Source organism: Prionailurus bengalensis, chromosome X (genome assembly GCF_016509475.1).
Source record: "Prionailurus bengalensis isolate Pbe53 chromosome X, Fcat_Pben_1.1_paternal_pri, whole genome shotgun sequence".
Classification (NCBI taxonomy): Eukaryota; Metazoa; Chordata; class Mammalia; order Carnivora; family Felidae; genus Prionailurus; species Prionailurus bengalensis.
This window is the reverse complement of record NC_057361.1, coordinates 87,912,571-87,930,031: the sequence shown is the minus strand read 5'-3', so window position 1 is coordinate 87,930,031 and position 17,461 is coordinate 87,912,571. Positions and strand designations below refer to the sequence as shown.

At 38.5% G+C, this 17,461-nt stretch overlaps 1 protein-coding gene across 2 annotated transcripts in view; it reads left to right on the top strand.

Moving 5' to 3' along the window:
* Nucleotides 1-17,461, top strand: part of MORC4 (MORC family CW-type zinc finger 4) — a 57,764-nt gene that overhangs the window by 10,851 nt on the left and 29,452 nt on the right. For both annotated transcript variants that reach the window (XM_043571353.1, XM_043571354.1), the window contains exons 4-9: nt 817-1,031; nt 2,148-2,295; nt 4,787-4,919; nt 5,229-5,357; nt 7,218-7,337; nt 8,976-9,076. In XM_043571353.1, coding sequence (XP_043427288.1) covers nt 817-1,031; nt 2,148-2,295; nt 4,787-4,919; nt 5,229-5,357; nt 7,218-7,337; nt 8,976-9,076 — 846 coding nt within the window. The remainder of the gene's footprint in view (nt 1-816; nt 1,032-2,147; nt 2,296-4,786; nt 4,920-5,228; nt 5,358-7,217; nt 7,338-8,975; nt 9,077-17,461) is intronic.

Here is a 17,461-nt window from a genome sequence, read left to right as displayed (position 1 = left end):
GGCATATGAAGAAGCCAATAGTCATTTTCTAGGTTTCATGTCTTCAATAATTTTTTGTTTCTGTTACTTTGTCATGTATTTTGAGTGGAGAATATAAGAAAGGGAAAGAATCTGGCTTCAGAGATTGTTGAGGTGACTCAGTGAAAGGCCCTTAGTAAAACAAGAGAGACTTTACACTGCAGCTGTTTGCTGATATTCAGCGGCAGAACTACCTATTTTTATCCCTTGGCCACATTCCAATGACCTGTCCCAGCAGATGGAGCAGAGGGTAAGAATTGGAAGAGTTATCCTTTCGGTGGAGAGTTGAAACTGTTAAGATATGTAACCTCTGACTTACAGATCTCTATCTGGTGATATAACCAGGTTAGGGGATGCCTAGTCTAGTACTTCTGACCAGTGCCACCATCTGTTACTTTTGTTACCCTCTCTAGGGGGTACTCTGAGATAACCCCCTTTCCACCTTACCGTAACTTTACTATTCGCAATCAGAACCACTTTGTCTAGGCAAGAAAGGCAGCTGCCCATGGCCTTCTCCAGTTCTCTCTGTTACCTTTACATTTGTAAAGTGTGACTCCACTGTGGTGGAGGTGTCTGTGTACCCACAAACCACACAGGAGAATCAGTGCTATTACCTCACAGTAATTTCCTAGGTTTTCCACTTAATAGTTTTGCCCACAAGTACCAAAAGGAAGAAAGCAGGAGTGAACTTTCTAAGTATTTTGAATTTGCAAGCCATTCTGTTACCTATCTTAGGATGTTTTTCTACTTTTCTGAATTCTTTTTTTTTCTGATTTCTGTTTTCTTGTGTAATTACAGCTTTGGCTTTACAGATAAAGTAATAAAGAAGAGCCAGTGTCCCATCGGGGTCTTTGGTAATGGTTTCAAGTCAGGCTCCATGCGACTAGGAAAGGACGCTCTTGTCTTCACCAAGAATGGGGGTACTCTCACTGTTGGACTCCTATCACAGACCTATCTGGAATGTGTCCAGGCACAGGCAGTTATTGTACCAATTGTTCCATTCAATCAAAACAATATCCTTTCTGGAAATGGAGAATGTCGGTTAAAAACGAGTCTGATCTGACCGTTAATGATAGAAACCTCTTTTCTTCAGCTCAAATCCAGCTATCAAAAGTTTTCATGTTTCTTTTTTTAATGGTTATTTATTTATTTATTTATTTATTTAGAGAGCGTGTGTGCGCACTCATACACACATGCATGCGGGAGGGGCAGAGAGAGAATCCCAAGCAGGCGCTGCACTGTCACCCTGGCCAGAGGAACCATGAGATCATGACCCAAGCTGAAATCAATAGTAGGAGAGTAGGAAGCTTGGAGGCTCAACTGACTGAGCCACCCAGGCACCCACAAGAGTTTTCATATTTAAAGAGATATTCAAGTATCTTAAATTTAACTGGAATTTCACCCTATTAAGTACTTTTAAAATAATTGTACTGTTGATAGAATGTTAGAAATGTTTTTATTGTATTAAAATGTCCATTGTTTTGAGATTTGATTTAAATAATCTTTCACCCCCACCCCCACCCCACCACTCTCTTGGTAAAGTTCCCAGGGCCTTCTCTGTTTCCCCTAAGGGTAGTTATATTTGCATCATACTCCTAGAAACTATTAGCTTATCTGATTGCAGAATGGCTCATTTCCCTACATCTAGATAATGCTGTTTTTTTTCTTTTTATTAGACAACAGGTTGTTTTGATCCAAGCAGTATAGCAGTAAAGTTTGAACTTCTTATTCCCAGAGAGTCTAAAAATTCAGCCTTTCATGTTTCTTAGTCTTTGTTTACATTGTACCTTTGAAGGTGCAGTCTGCAGGGGTGACTGATTGGGTGTTTGTCTCTACAACCTTTCTCCATGTTCCCCCTTTCCTTCCTTCTGTAGCAGTAATGCCTGTGCTTTTCATGCTTTCCCTCTGTATGTCCATGTTTTGTCTAAACATGGAACCCCAAAGGCAGATCTTCCGAATTGATAACTTCTAATGACATTTCTTTTATAAAGAGGCTTTAATACGCTAATGTTATTTCAATCTGCATTGAAAATGTTTGACAGAGCTAATAGAGTATGTGGTATTTCCCAATTTAAAAAAAAAAGATATTTTTAAGATACTAATTTTTCTTTGACTATATTTGGTTTTACAAAAAATGATTATCACCGAGGATTCCTTGCCTAGCCTAGAAGCCATCTTGAACTATTCCATTTTCAACAGTGAAAATGACCTGCTGTCCCAGTTTGATGCCATCCCAGGCAAAAAAGGCACTCGTGTTCTCATTTGGAACATCCGCAGGTATAGTATTTCTAGGGTGATAGATTCAAATAATCACAGGTAGTATGATGAAGCACGTTTTAAGAAGTCTTCTTTAGAGAAGCAGAGTAGATAAATTTTGACATATTTGCATGTCATTGCATATTTTGCATTTACTTCCTTGGACGTTTGTAATAGTGGTTTTTACTGGTAAAATGTGGAGCTTGGTAAAGTGAAGACCTGCATATCCTGAGGCTATTGCCACAAATAATCAAGACAGTTCAGCATTATTCCAAGATCTGGAGGATCCACTATAATTATTTTATATTCATGGGCATTGTTTTGAGATAGGATAATGATAGTTACTTTACATATTTGACAATTGAAATTAAGTATGAGAAAGAAAAGTTAGAAAAGTACAACATGATCTTTAAAAATGATGACCTCTTATTTGTGCTTTCAGAGTAGCTGGATTAGAAGTATGAAAATCTTTGAAGCAGGTAAATTGGACATATAATGTCAATTTAGCTTTAGGTCATGTGTTCAGAGCTAATAAAACCATCTAGAAATACTCTAGGATACGTCACCATCTGTTTAATCTGGTCATGTCAAGTAATACATTTAAGTGTCCACAAAAATCTAGAAGCCTTTTACATAAAATGGATATGATACTGGTATCTAATAGAACAGGCTATCAGATGTATTCATTCTTATTTTTCTCCTTAGGTCAAGTCTTTTGCCTCATTTCTTAGCTGGGTAAAACTATATAAAAACTATCATGGTTTATATAGACTGCTTTCAATTAAAAAGAAAAAAGATTGGTAATTTAGATCTTCTGCATCCTACTGGAAAAACTTTTAGTAATGACATTTATATAATAAAGGATCATTTTCCTGAGGTGTTTTAATGATTTAAACATATTAAGGAGACTTGTTTCTTTGTACATTGTTTCTCAGTTATATGGTATTAGGTGTTATGTGAATAAAAGATTCTATGGTCAAGTAACTGTGGGGAAAACTGGCTTACACAAAGTTTACCATGTTGCTTTATTGATCGACTTCTCAGAGGCTTTAATATGCTAATGTTATTTCAGTCTGCATTGAAAATGTTTAAGAGAGCAATATAGTATGTGGTATTTCCCAATTAAAAAAAAAGTTTCTCCAGACCTCTTCCTTTTTTTTTTTTTTAATTTTCTAATGTTTATTTTTGAGAGAGAGACAGGGGGTGAGTGGGGGAGAGGTAGAGAAAGAGGGAGAGACAGAATCTGAAGCAGGCTCCAGGCTCTGAGCCATTCAGCACAGAGCCCGACGTGGGGCATGAACTCACAAACTATGAGATCATGACCTGAGCCGAAGTGGGACACTTAACCGACTGAGCCACCCAGGCGCCCCCAGACCTCTTTTCCATGAATGGTGAGAGGCAGGGAGGACAGGGAACTTCCTCAGAGTATGTGTTATAGTGGGGTGAGGTAGCAAGGATCAGGAATATCCTTGGAAAATCCAGAATATACTATTACAGTGAGGTGGGCTTTAGTACATACCATAATGGCTCTGGTACAGCCCTGAAGAAGGAGCTACAGTTTCAGCACATCGGCTCTGAGCTTGTGGAGCCTGAAGTATGAGGGGGAGGTATCACTAGAGCCTGAGGTGGCTCTGAGAACCAGGAATTGTTCCTCAATTTTATTCAGTCATATAACCCTTACTACTTTATTTCTTATTTAAGAGTATTTGGGGGAACTACTGTTCCACTGAACAAACTTTGGGAACTACTGTTCTGATAAAGATGTTTTCTCTATAACCCATCATATGTTTTTAGTTTTTTCCAGGAACAAAGATGGGTCTTGCCTTTTTACCCTGGCAGTTATTAGTGGTACAGTCCAGGGTCTTGGAATGGATCAAAGTTAAGTAGCCCAAAAAGGATTATGAGAAGAAGAAAGATCTTTATGAAAGGAATATGAATACTGTTATATTTAAGTGATAATTCCATAAATGATATTCTAGAGGACTAGCAGATACATGCTGTTGCTATAGCAACCTTTTTCCCCCTCTAAGAAATAGGATTAGATCTGGGAAATCTTGGTATTTCATTATTCCTTATACTATTGCTGAAATTAGAAGAAGCAGGTTTTGATTCATTCATCTATTAACACGGTTGGGGAAGATGCCGTTGAATGACCTACCCAGCAATACCCAGAAAGTTGTGATCTATTTTAAGATCCCACCGTGAGGGTAGCTGACATCCAGTTGATTTATCAGATCACAGACCTTCCCACCTTCCCTTTTTTTTTTCTTTTCTTCTGTACTTGGCATCACCACTTCTATGAAATATAGTGAATTTGTTTAAACTGGGGATACGTCTCAAAATTGTGTGATCTTCAAACCAAGTAATTTGTAGTTACTTTGCACTGGTAGCCAGGGAAAGAAATAGGTATCTGAGTTTTGGCTCATATTGTTTCTTTTCTCTTGGGTTCCTAGTGCATTTTTGTCCTTTGGAGCCAGTATTTGTTAGATTGGTACTTGTCTCTTTTACCCAGAAATAAAGATGGAAAGTCTGAGTTGGACTTTGATACAGATCAGTATGATATCCTGGTATCAGACTTTGGCACAGACGAAAAAGAGACTGGTGGTGTTACCTGTGAGCTGCCAAAAACAGAGTATTCTTTACGGGTGAGTGAGGGTGGTTTTTCTTCAACAATGAGAGGTAAGATTTCTTGTAACATGAAAACATTATAGAACAAGCCCTCACTTTAGTTAAGATGACTATCTCTTAGCCCTGTGCTAGGATTCCTTTATCCCTGTCTCCACTGAATTTAGCTAATAGAGTCAATAGCACTTTAGTGTGGTGGTTGACATAAACAAGGTATAGAAACTAAGCCAACTCTTTACCCAGAATAGACCTCAGTCACTAGCAGTGTTTTATGAGGGTGTCAGTAGAATTGGCAATGTCATAATAATTTTCCCTTCACTGTTCCATAGGCATTTTGTGGTATTCTGTATATGAAGCCACGAATGAAAATTTTTCTGCGTCAAAAGAAGGTGACTACCCAGATGATTGCCAAGAGCCTGGCCAATGTAGGATATGATTTGTATAAACCTACCTTCACAGTATCCTTACAGCTGCATGAAGTTGACCTCTTCATTTCAGGATTAGATTCCCAAGTTGGCGTAGAAGAACAAAAGCCTTTCCTTTTCTAATTAAAAAAATGTGTGTTATAATACTAATCCTTTTATGGTATATTCTTTAAGAAGGTGATATTTTTTATTTTTAGAAGGTATTCCTTAAATGCCAATCTATGTACCAGTTTTATCAGAGACCACCTGGGAATTATTAAAATCATATAGCATCCTGAGATTTTGGAGATTCTGGAAATCTCTTTTTTCATAAGAAATACTTATTTAATTTTTTTCATATTTATTTTTGAGAGAGAGGGGGAGAGGCAGAGTGAGAGTGGGAGAGGGGCAGAGAGAAAAAGGGAGACACAGAATTGGAAGCAGGCTCCAGGCTCTGAGATGACAGAACGCAGTCTTGCATGGGGCTCCAACTCATCAACTGTGAGATCATGACCTGAGCCAAAACCAAGTTGGACACTTAACCAACTGAGCCACCCAGGCACCCCTAGAGATCATTTTTTGAATTGGTAACAAAAGTAAATTTTAAGTTAACTCATTTTGACATGAAGATTTCTCAGTATTTGTTTTTAGGAAAATTTCAGTTCCTCTGTCTCCCCTTTGTCTTTCTCATTCTCTTATCTTCGTTTTTTAAATCAAATAGAATTGCTAAAAACACATCATTGTTCATTTTTTATGTGTCATATTTAGTCCACTTTATTTCATCTATCCAAGCTTGCTCACTTCTTCCCATGAAATATTTTACAACAGGACTATTCGTTGCCCTTTACCTTTAAAAGTGATTTTGTTCTTCATGCTTTTGCTTTCATTGTGTTTTGTGTGATTAGCAGGACTTACTTTATTGCTTATACAGTTGACTCTTAAACAGTGTGGGGGTTAGGGACACTTACCCCCTTCACAGTTGAAAGTCTGAGTATAACTTTTGACTTCCCCAAAACCTAATCACCAGTAGCCTTCTGTTGATGGGAGGCCTTACCGATAACATACACAGTTTACATATTTTGTATGATACTATATATTGCATTCTTACAGTAGTACCTAACTTTTTCTTTTTTGTGTCTTGGTACTTCTGAGCTACACAGCTCATTTTTGTCTGAGTTTTTAAAAATCATCACAAACCTCCAAAAATATTTCTAATATATTTATTGAAAAAAATCCACGCGTAAGTGGACCGGTGCAGTTTCAAACATGTGTTGTTCAAGCATCAACTATGATTGTGTGGATTTGTGTTGTACTAGCTACAACTCTTATCTTACCTAGCAGCCAACTGAGCAACTAGCAAGGGTTAAGACATGTTTTGTGATTATTTATGAATTTTTAAACCACTGATGGTATTTTGGTGTATTTTCTTACACTCTTTTCTATGCATATATTTATATATACATATTTTTAGATAATGCTTATTATTATATTCTAACATTTTCTAATGTTACCAAATATTTTTCAAGGACATAATTTTCAGAGGTGCATAATAGACCATGTGACTATACCAACATTTATTTAGTTATTTCCTTAGTGTCAAACATTTAAATTATTTATGTTTTTCTGACATAACTAGTTGATAAATCTCATAACCTTTATGGGCTTTCCTGACTGTCTCTCTAGGATAAATTTCTGGAAAGAGAATGACTTGGTCAAAGATTAAGAGTATTTTTAAAGCTGTTGGTACAGATTTTTTTTTAAATGTCCTCTGGAAAGTTATACCAATTTACATCCAATGGTATTTGATTTTTTTTGTTTGTTTGTTTGGTTTTTTTTTTTTTTTGCTGTAACACAGTGCAAAAAGTTGTCTGCCAAATCCCCTGGTGTTTGTCTCCTTAATGATTTTCCTCTCAGAATAAGCAGGTGAAAATAACTTTTGGGTTCTCTTGCAAGAGTGATAACCAGTTTGGAGTAATGATGTATCATAACAACCGCCTCATAAAGTCTTTTGAGAAGGTGGGATGCCAGGTGAAGGTAAGTGGTTAATGTTTCTTTGTCATAGAAGTCTAAAACAAGGAGAACAAGGATTTAAAATTTGCAAAGGGCATAGACTCACTATAGGCTTTTACTCCCACCTTACAATGGCTGTTAAATCTGATCCCGGAACTCTGTTACCGGTGAGCTGGTGAGCCATCTTGTGTTAAAAAGCCCCTTCTACTTCTCATTCTTCACAGATGTTAATCAATCCAGGAACTTTACTGAATGCATTTTCTAGGTAGCTGTTGAGAAGAGAGAGAATTAGAACACCAGTGACTTTGGCATGTGTATCAGCTTATTAATGCTTTAAGGTAGCTCTGTCTTTTTTCTAGGGGAGACAACAAGGCCTAGTAGAAGGTGCATAAAATTTAGTGTTTGAGGACCAGGATTTGAGTTGTGGCTTTTCCACTTAAAAGCTGTATAGCTGTAAAAGCTTCACTAAATTGTTTAATTTCTCTGAGGCTCATTTTCCTTCCCTGTAAAATAGAAACAACAATAAATAATTTTACCTGCTCTGCCTGCTCCACAGCTTAAAGGCTTGAGAGACATAAATGGGATAAAGCATGTGAAAATACTTTATGAACTGAACTATACAAATATTACCATTGTCTTTAATGTTTTTTTTTAATTTTTTTTTCAACGGTTTTTATTTATTTTTGGGACAGAGAGAGACAGAGCATGAACAGGGGAGGGGCAGAGAGAGAGGGAGACACAGAATCGGAAACAGGCTCCAGGCTCCGAGCCATCAGCCCAGAGCCTGACGCGGGGCTCGAACTCATGGAGTGCAAGATCGTGACCTGGCTGAAGTCGGACGCTTAACCAACTGCGCCACCCAGGCGCCCCTGTCTTTAATGTTTTAATGGCAATTTAAAGTAGTAATATCCATAAGTATCCCATTTGTTCCTATTGTACAGATAGGATTATTAAACCACAAAGAATGAGAAGCCACTTTGTATTCTGCAGTAGGACAAAGTTCTGTAAGATCCAGGGTAGCTAGTTTACAGCTAAGCTGCTTTTTATTATTATATCATCTTTATATGTACAACTCATATTTATATGCCAGTCTAATTACACCTTGACTTTTTAAATCCAAAAATCTCTTGTATCAGCTTGTAGTTAATAACCATTGCAAGTCTGACTCCCTTTAGTAATTGTTTGGTAGCCTACCTAATGTATAAATTATTTATATGACTAGAGTGTGGTATTTACATAGCCTCCTTAAAATCATTTTTTCAGATGAAGTTTCATTTCCATTCTCTAGAGCAGTAGTATATAGCCTTGATTTTTTGTAGCATTGTCATTCTTTGTTCAAAGGAAATCCTATGGCAATCCCATAATACAAAACAGATGGAAATGGAAGTAATGTGGGTGAAGCAGAGATGGCCATTAATCCCTGGAAAATCCCAGAGAATCTATGGATCATGTGAAAATCTCTGCCTTAGAATTTATCAGAGGTTCCAATTCGATTTAATTTTTTGCAGTCTATTGAAGTTCATTTTGAGTATTTCTCTAGATGATGTACTTTCCTTGCCTTTGAATGTTATGTAATCTTTCTATTGCTGTTTAAAATCAAAAGGAAATGCCTCATACAGTCAACAATAATGTAAATGTTGAAATTAATATTTTTCTTCTAAGCCAACTCATGGAGAAGGTGTGGGAGTGATTGGAGTCATTGAGTGCAATTTCTTAAAACCTTCCTACAACAAACAAGACTTTGAGTACACCAAGGAGTACCGGTGAGTCACTCCTGACCTGAGGTGTTTCTGATAGTTTATTCAGGTATGATTCTATTCTCTGAAACCTCTAAAATCATCTCTGAAAACCAGGCAGATAAGTTAACTTGAGAATTCTTTCCAGTCACTTTCCCAAGATTAGAGATAAAATATTTGTTTGTTTGTTTGTTTGTTTGTTTGTTTTGAGAGAGAGAGTGAGAGAGAGTGCGCAGGGGAGGGGCAGAGAGAGAATACCAAGCAGGCTCCACCCTGTCAGTGCAGAGCCCCATGCAGGGCTCCATCTCATGACCGTGAGATCGTGACCTGAGTGAAATCAAGAGTTGGATGCCTAAGCAACTGGGCCACCCAGGTGCCCCCAAAAGATTTTCTTGAAGCCAATGAACAGATTGAGAGGAAAACAGCAGGAAGGACACGTGTGTTTTCATGGAAGCATCTAGATTTCATAGGTAAGACTAAAAATGAATCAAAAAGGAATTTGACATTGGGGCTCAAGCAGCAAGGATATTGTTAGGAGACAAAAAAGGAGTTGATAAAGCCAGGATTTAATAGTTTATTGTAAAACTTTTGGGGAGGGATGGATCATTCATTCTTTCCTTCACCAAGTATGAGATATTTCCTAGGTGCCAGATACTAGAACATAGGAATGAAAGGTAAGAATCCTTGATGCCTATGAACAAATGGGATGAGATATGTGCAGATAAGAAACATAAATACCTATAAAATAATTGCTTCAGTGGGAGATGCATGCAAAATGGGAAGAGCCTTTAAAGATGCCTAAAGGAGTCAAGCAAGGCTTCACAAAGCAGATTATACCTGAGCTTAAACCTGAAGGAGAAATTGGAGTTTGCTAGGTGGACAAATAGGGCAGGGACATTCTAAGCAGAGGGAAGTATATGCAAAGTCATGAAAGGGCAAGGGGTGTCCTGGGAGTATGGAGGAAGAAGACATCAGGACATTTGGTGCCATTTTCCTTGAAGCCTCAGTAGCAGATTTTAGAGTGGGGGAAAAGTATTTCCCCAAATCTTTTTTCGTTTGTACACAAAAAATGTAATAGAATTAGTTAAGTGTTGCACTTTATCAGCAACCATGGGAATTTTAGGTTTAGTAGTGCTTCAAAAAGAGACAGCTGTTTGGATGGCAGCCCCAATTTAATTTCAGGGAAATTGGTTCTTGATCACTAGGGCTGCTCAGTGGGTATGGTAACTACCTGCCCCCAATTTAAGGAAAATGGCCTTTTATAAATGTGAGATCCTCCTTTTATAATGGAGATCTTTAATTAAGATTTGACTCCTAAGAGTGAAAGCTTAGAAGTGACATCAGTTTGACACTGTCTGTGAGCCAAGTTTTTCTGCTTTTGTTTTTTGTTTATTTGGTTGTTTTTTTGAGTGAAAGGAACAGTGAAATTCTGGTGATTAGCCAGGTAGTTAAGATTTGTGAAATTCAAATATTAGATATTAAAAACTACTTAATGTCTTTTTTATATCATCTTTGTCACTGCCTCCCCATCTCCTTTTTAAATTTTAGAGGTATTAGACCTTGGCTTGTGATCTTTCAGCATGATGTGTTTGAGGTGATTGCAGGGGATTCAAATAGAGAGATTCCACAGACAGTAGGTTTATTTAGTTAAACATCTAGGATTTCTGCCTTAAGTGGCTTCATATCTGCTACACATTTTATTAAAAACAGGAAACTGTATGTACTGTCCTACATACAGAGTCTTTTGAGGATAATAAATTTGCACTACTCTTATCCCAGTTCTGGCATCATTTTCCTTTTTTACGCCATTTTATATAAAATGAAAAGGTGTTTAGTTAAAAAAAAATAGGGGACTTTGAGAAGAGGATTAGAGAAAGCTGTTTGCTATCAGAAACCCATCCTACGAGCATTGTAGATAATCAAAACTGCAAATGCTAAAAGAGATACCAGCCATCATACTGCTGGAATGTCTACAAATAAATCATCTGCAATATCACTCTTAATAGTTGTGGATATCAGATTTCAGCTGCACCTATCAGGGCTCAAACTTACAACATTTTTAGAGTGAGTTTCAGCTGAAGAAATATAATGAACACATACCCACTGAGCACCTCACTGGTGCATGGCACCGTGGCTGGGCTTTATGGAATTTTCCAGAGAAATTCAAGACATGGTTGCTGTCTTTGAGGAGCTTACGGTCTGTTTGTAATAATGAATTGTCACAGATGTGAAACAATTTGGAGAGCAATAAAATGTGTGATCAATCAAAACCAAGTGATATGGTATAGGGAAAATGCCCTGATAAGACAGATAGGGCTTGAGATTTGTCTTACAGAATATGGGATTTAGAAACAGGGGGAAGGGAATTCCAAGATGTAATTATAGCATGATATAAAGCAGTGAGAACTCAGAATGGTGACAATATAGGCCATGGGGATAAGAGATATAACTAGAGTGAAGGGAAATAGAGTCAAACGGATAGAGTAGGGCCATATCCTAGAGCAGGAGTTGACAGACTTATCCTGTGAAGGGCCGGAAAGGAAATGTTTTAGATTTTGTGGGCCATATGGTCTCTGTCACAACTACTCAGTTCTGCTGTAGTATGAAAGTAGCCAGTCAATAAGTAAAGGAACGAGCATGTCTGTGTCCAGTAATTTATATATATATATATATAATATATATGTGTATATATATATATATATATATATATATATATATACACACACATACACACACAAAAGCAGGCAGTGGCCTGAATTTAGCCCCCAGGCTGTAGTTTGCCAATCCCTGTCCTGGAGCCACAGTTCCCAAACTATGTGCCCAGCTGCACATAATGAACTCACGGGGTTGCCACAGGATATTTTAGATTTTTGGGGGAAATACAGTGATGCTTGACTTCTGCCTATAAATAATAGAAATAGTTTTCTACTCCTGTTGGAACAAATTACTGCGAACTTAGTGGCTGAAGACAACACTAAATTGTTCTCTTCGAGTTCTGTAGGTTAGAAGCCCAGCACAGATCTCTCACTAGGCTAAAATTAAGGTATTAGTAGGGCCACACTCCTTTCTGGGGGCTCCAGGGGGGATCCACTTCCTTGCCGTTTGCAACTTCTAGAGGCTGCTGGCATTCCTTGGCCCGTGGCCCTCTTCCTCCATCTTCAGAACCATCAGTGGTGAGTTGAGTCCTTCTCGAATCACATGCTTCCAGTGACCTTGCTTCTGTCATTGCCGCATCAACTCCGATTCTGCCTCTTCTGCCCTCACTCTTCTACTTTAAAGGACCCTTGTGATTACAATTGGATAATTCAGGATAATCTCCCTCTCTTAAGGTCAGCTGGTAAGTAACCTTAATTCCATCTGCAGCCTTAATTCCCCCTTGCCATGGAATCCTGATATAGTCACAGGTTTCAGGGATCAGTCATCAGGACATGACCTCTTTGGAGAGGACCGAGGACCATTATTCCGCCTACCACAGCCTGCCTCCTGGCCTTCGGAGATCCACTTACATCTCACATGCAAAATACATTTATCCCATCCCAACATCCCCCAAACTCTCAACTATTATAACAACTTTAAGTCTAAACTCTCATCTAACCATCAGTAGCTCAGAATCCCCAAATCTCATCATCTGAATCAGGTGTGGGTCTGATGCATCCTGGCATAAAATTCCACTCCATCTGCAGTTGTGTCCCTTTTTTTGTATTTTGCTCTCAAGATATAATGGCAAGACAAGCATAGGATACCAGTTATAGATATTCCACTTCAGACGGAAAAGAAAATTGAAGGAAAATGGAGTCACAGGTCTCAAGCAATTTCAAAATCCAGTCCAACGAATTCCATTAAATTTCAAGACCTGGGAAGAATCTTCTGGGGCTTGTGGCTTCTTCCTATAAACTGAAGGCCCTGCCCTGTGGGCTCATGGCTGCACCCTCAGAGTCATCTTACCTTTCTCAGGAAAGGTAGCATGTATTTGCATCTGAGTTGTTGTATCAGCCTGTTTCCTGGCCTTAAGAGTTTTGGAGGTCCACCAGCCTTCTTTCAATTTCATACTCTCTCCATCCCTTCAGTCTGGCAGTTTTTGTGCTAGCACCCCATTCTCAAGAACCTTGTGGGTCTCCACATGTATGTCATGGATATTCATTCAGTCAGACAAGAAGCTCTTGACAGGTCTTTCCTAGATAATCCTATTTCTATTCTTGGCTTCTGCTGAGATGGCTGTGGTGATCTGAGTCACATGTTTAATCTTTTGAAAGAGCTTTTTGTGTGACCGAATGCTCTGACCTTTTGATCTGAGATGTTAGCAAAAGGTTTTGTAGCTACAGCCTTGACTTTTTCTCCAGAGCATGCATGCTTTCCTGACAGTGAATGTCTTCATTTTAGCATCTTTTGCAATCTGCATAGGCTGAGGATGTCCAAAATCATTTAAGCCCTGGTTCCTTTTTGACAAATAGTTCTTTCCTGATCTGTGTGTTTCCTCCCACATTTTATGTCAGCAGCAGGAAGACACCCAGCCACGCTTTCACCACTTTACTTGGAAATCTCCTCAGCTAAATGTTTAGTTACATCATTTACAAGTTCTGCTTTTCCACAGAACTGTAGGACCCAATTCTGCTAAGCTTACTGCCACTGTGTAACAAGGACCACCTTCCCTCACATTTTCCATCAGCATGTTCTTCATTTCCTTCTGAGCCTTCACCAGCAGCACCATTAACATCCCTAATTCTCCTAGCCATCTGTTCACAGTGATTCAGATAGTCTCTGAGGACATTTGTGTTTTCTCTGTCACGCTCCTCACTTCCATCTGAGCCCTCACCACAGAGCTGTTTACTATCCGTATTTCTACCCACAGTCTGTTCAATCTAGAACCTAGATTACAATCTCGGCAATTTGTGTCATTCTCCTTAAATTCGTTCAGCCTCTGCCCACTGCTCAACTCTAAAGCTGCTTCCACATTTATGGGTATTTGTCACACCAGTACCCCATTTCCAGGTACCAAAATCTGTTGCATTCCTTTTGAGTGCACCATATCTTTGTGAATCTGGGTTTTTGGTGGTTGCTGTGATAAAAAGTAATACATGAAAGTCAGTGTTGAATAAGAAGTGAGGGAAACTGTGTCCACTTTCATTCCAAAGTTCGAGTAGGGGTTCAGTACCCAACAGGCATGCACACACTTCCCATTAGTAAGTAATTGTGACTATTTTAAGAATGAAATAATTTATTTTCAATTCATATGCATTGATTTCTCACATAAATGCTACATTTTAGAACATAAATACCAACTAAATTGTTTGGACCTAACTGTTTAATAACTAGAACTGGTACATACCACTTTTGACCCAAAGGTGCCATGAAAAACTTGAGACTTCAGGGTGCCATGAACCAAGAAAGTTTGAGAACTTCTGTCTTAGAGGGATGTTGGATAGAGTAGTTGACGCCTCAGATGGTGACACTTCATTGTGTATTCTTGAATAGGGGAGTGACTTGAAACAATTCTAAAGAATATAGTTTGTTATAACTGTGTACTGCTTTGTGGTTTATAAGATCCTTTACATGAATCAGGTCAGCTGACAAATCTGGAAACAGGGTACAGGAAGTATTAAAGGCTCTTTATTGGAGGGACACCTGGCAGTTGAGTGACACCAGGCGGTTGAGTGACACCTGGCGGTTGAGTGACACCAGGCGGTTGAGTGTCTGACTCTTGATTTCGGTTCAAGTCATGATCTCACAGTTCGTGAGATTGAGCCCCGTGTCAGACTCTGCGCTGACAACAAGGAGTCTGCTTGGGATTCTCTCTCCCTCTCTGTCTACCCCTCTCCTGCTCACACATGCATATGTGCACACATGCATGTGCTCTCTTTCAAAATAAATAAACTTTAAAGGCTATTGAAGTAACCTAGGTGTGAGGTGAACATCTGAAATAAGAATAGCTGTGAAAAAGGAAGGGTACAACAGACACTGTGAAGAAAAGTTCAAAAGATTTTGGTGACAGATAAGGCATATAAAGGAGAGGGAAGAATCAAAGATCACTGCAAAGTCTCAAATGTAGTACACTGGGATATTGGCAGGGTCATTGATAGAATTAATGACGTTGGGAAAAGGAATAGTTTCATGGAGTGGTGATGGTAGAAAGTAGCCTATAGGGGGTTAAGACAAGAGAATGAAGAGGAGATAGTGTCTAGTTACATACACCAGGATTGGGGAAGTGGAAGGAGATTAATAGAACAGTGAAGTCAAGCCAGGGTTTTTTGAGAAGAACTGGAATTTGAGAATCCATAATAACAGTATCTTGGTTAAGGTGGTGGTTACATGACTATATACCTTTGTTAAAACTGATAGAACAACACACTTAAAAAGATGCATTTCACTCTGTAAATTTTACCTGAATACATGAAAACAGAGCTTTAATTTTCTTTTTAGTGAAGATACAATGCACATACCATTAATGTCACTGTTTTTAAGTGTACACTACAGAGGGTTTTAGTATATTCACAAATCGTTCAACTATCACCTTTACCTAACTCCAAAACTTTTCCACCACCCCAAAAAGCAACCACTTGTCCACTAGCAGCCACTCCACACTTCCCCTTCTCCAACCCCTGGGAACCACACAATCTACTTCCCTTTTTTCCCAATTTTCTTTTTATTGTGGTAAAATATTGTGGTAAAATAAAATTTACCATCCTAGCCATTTTTAAGTGTATAGTTAAGTGGCATTAAATATATTCATACTGTTATGCAACCATCGCCACCATTCATCCCCAGAACTCTTTTCATCTTGCAGAACTGAAATTCTATGCCTATTAAACCATAATTCCCCATTCCCACTTCCCCAGCCCTTGGCAGCCACCATTCTACTTTCTGTCTCTACGATTTTGACTACTTGAAGTACCTCATGTAAGTGAAATCATATAGTAATTTGTCTTTTTGTGACTGGCTTATTTTCACTTAGCATAATGTCTTTGGGCTTCATCCATGTTGTAGCCTGTGTCAAAATTTCCTTCCTTCTTTAAGGCAGAATAATAATCACACACACACACACGCACAGTACATCTCGTTTATCCATTGGTCCATCAACAGACACTTGGGCTGCTTCCACGTTCTAGCTTTTTTGATTCATAGTTTATTTGGTCTGATATTAGTATAGACACCATTTATCTCTTTTAGTTACTATTTACCGATAGCCTTTCCTATCCTTTCACTTTCAAACTATTTGTGTCTTTTTTTCAAGTTTTTATTTATTTATTTTGAGAGAGAGAAAGAGAGTGCAGGAGGGACAGAGAGAATCCCAAGTAAGCTCCGCACTGTCAACATAGAGCCCAATGCAGGGCTCAAACCCACAAACCATGAGATCATGACCTGAGCTGAAGTCTGACACTTAGCTGACTGAGCCACCCAGGTGCCCCCTATTTGTGTCTTTTTTTTTTTATCTAAAGTTCATTTCCTGTAGTCAGTATATATTTAAATCATGTGGTTTTGTTTTGTTTTGTTTTGTTTTTACCTATTACACCAATCTGTTTTTTGACTGGAGAGTTTAAACCGTTTACATTTAAAGCACTTACTGATAAGGAGGGACTTCTGTCATTTTGCTCCGTTTTCTGTATGGCTTCTAAGATTTTTTTTGTCCCTCATTTCCTCTATTACTGTCTTCTTTTGTGTTCAGTTGATTTTTTATAGTGAAAGATCTATTCCTAATTTCTTTTTGCATATATTCTCTAGCTGTTTTCTTTGTGGCTACCATGGGATGACATGATCCTGTGATCAGGAGCAGCAAACAGCAGTCAGAGTACAGATAGCTTGTATTTGGAGGCAGGCTTATTTTGCCCACACTGGCCCCTACAAGCTGCTCTTAAAGTATGTGCACAGCTGCCTGCCATGGGGGCTGTGCGTGGATGGGAGATGGGTAGTTGCTGCCTTTCTAAGAGCTGAAATGTGTCAGTTTACCACTTAAGCCTTCTGCAGAATCCCATCTAATCTACTTCTTTTAAAAATAGTTTCAAAATAGGGGGCCCCTGGGTGGCTCAGTCTGTTAAGCATCTGACTTCGGCTCAGGTCATGATCTCGCGGTTTGTGAGTTTGAGCCCTGTGTCAGGCTCTGTGCTGACAGCTGAGAGCCTGGAGCTTCCTTCAGAGTTTGTGTCTCCCCCTCTCTCTGCCCTTCCCTTGCTCATGCTCTCTTTCTCTCTGTCTCTCAATAATAAATAAACTTTAAAAAATTTAAAAATATTTTTAAAATAGAATTTAAAGAGAAGACAAGAAACTGTTCTTCATCCGTGACTTGAAGGAAAGATATAATCATAAAAATATGAACGTTAGTAGGTTGGAGTAGAGTAAGTGTTTGTGGAAGGGCTCACATATAATGAATTTATTCTTTTCTGTGTAGTCAGAATCTAATTTAATATTAGTAAGGTGGAG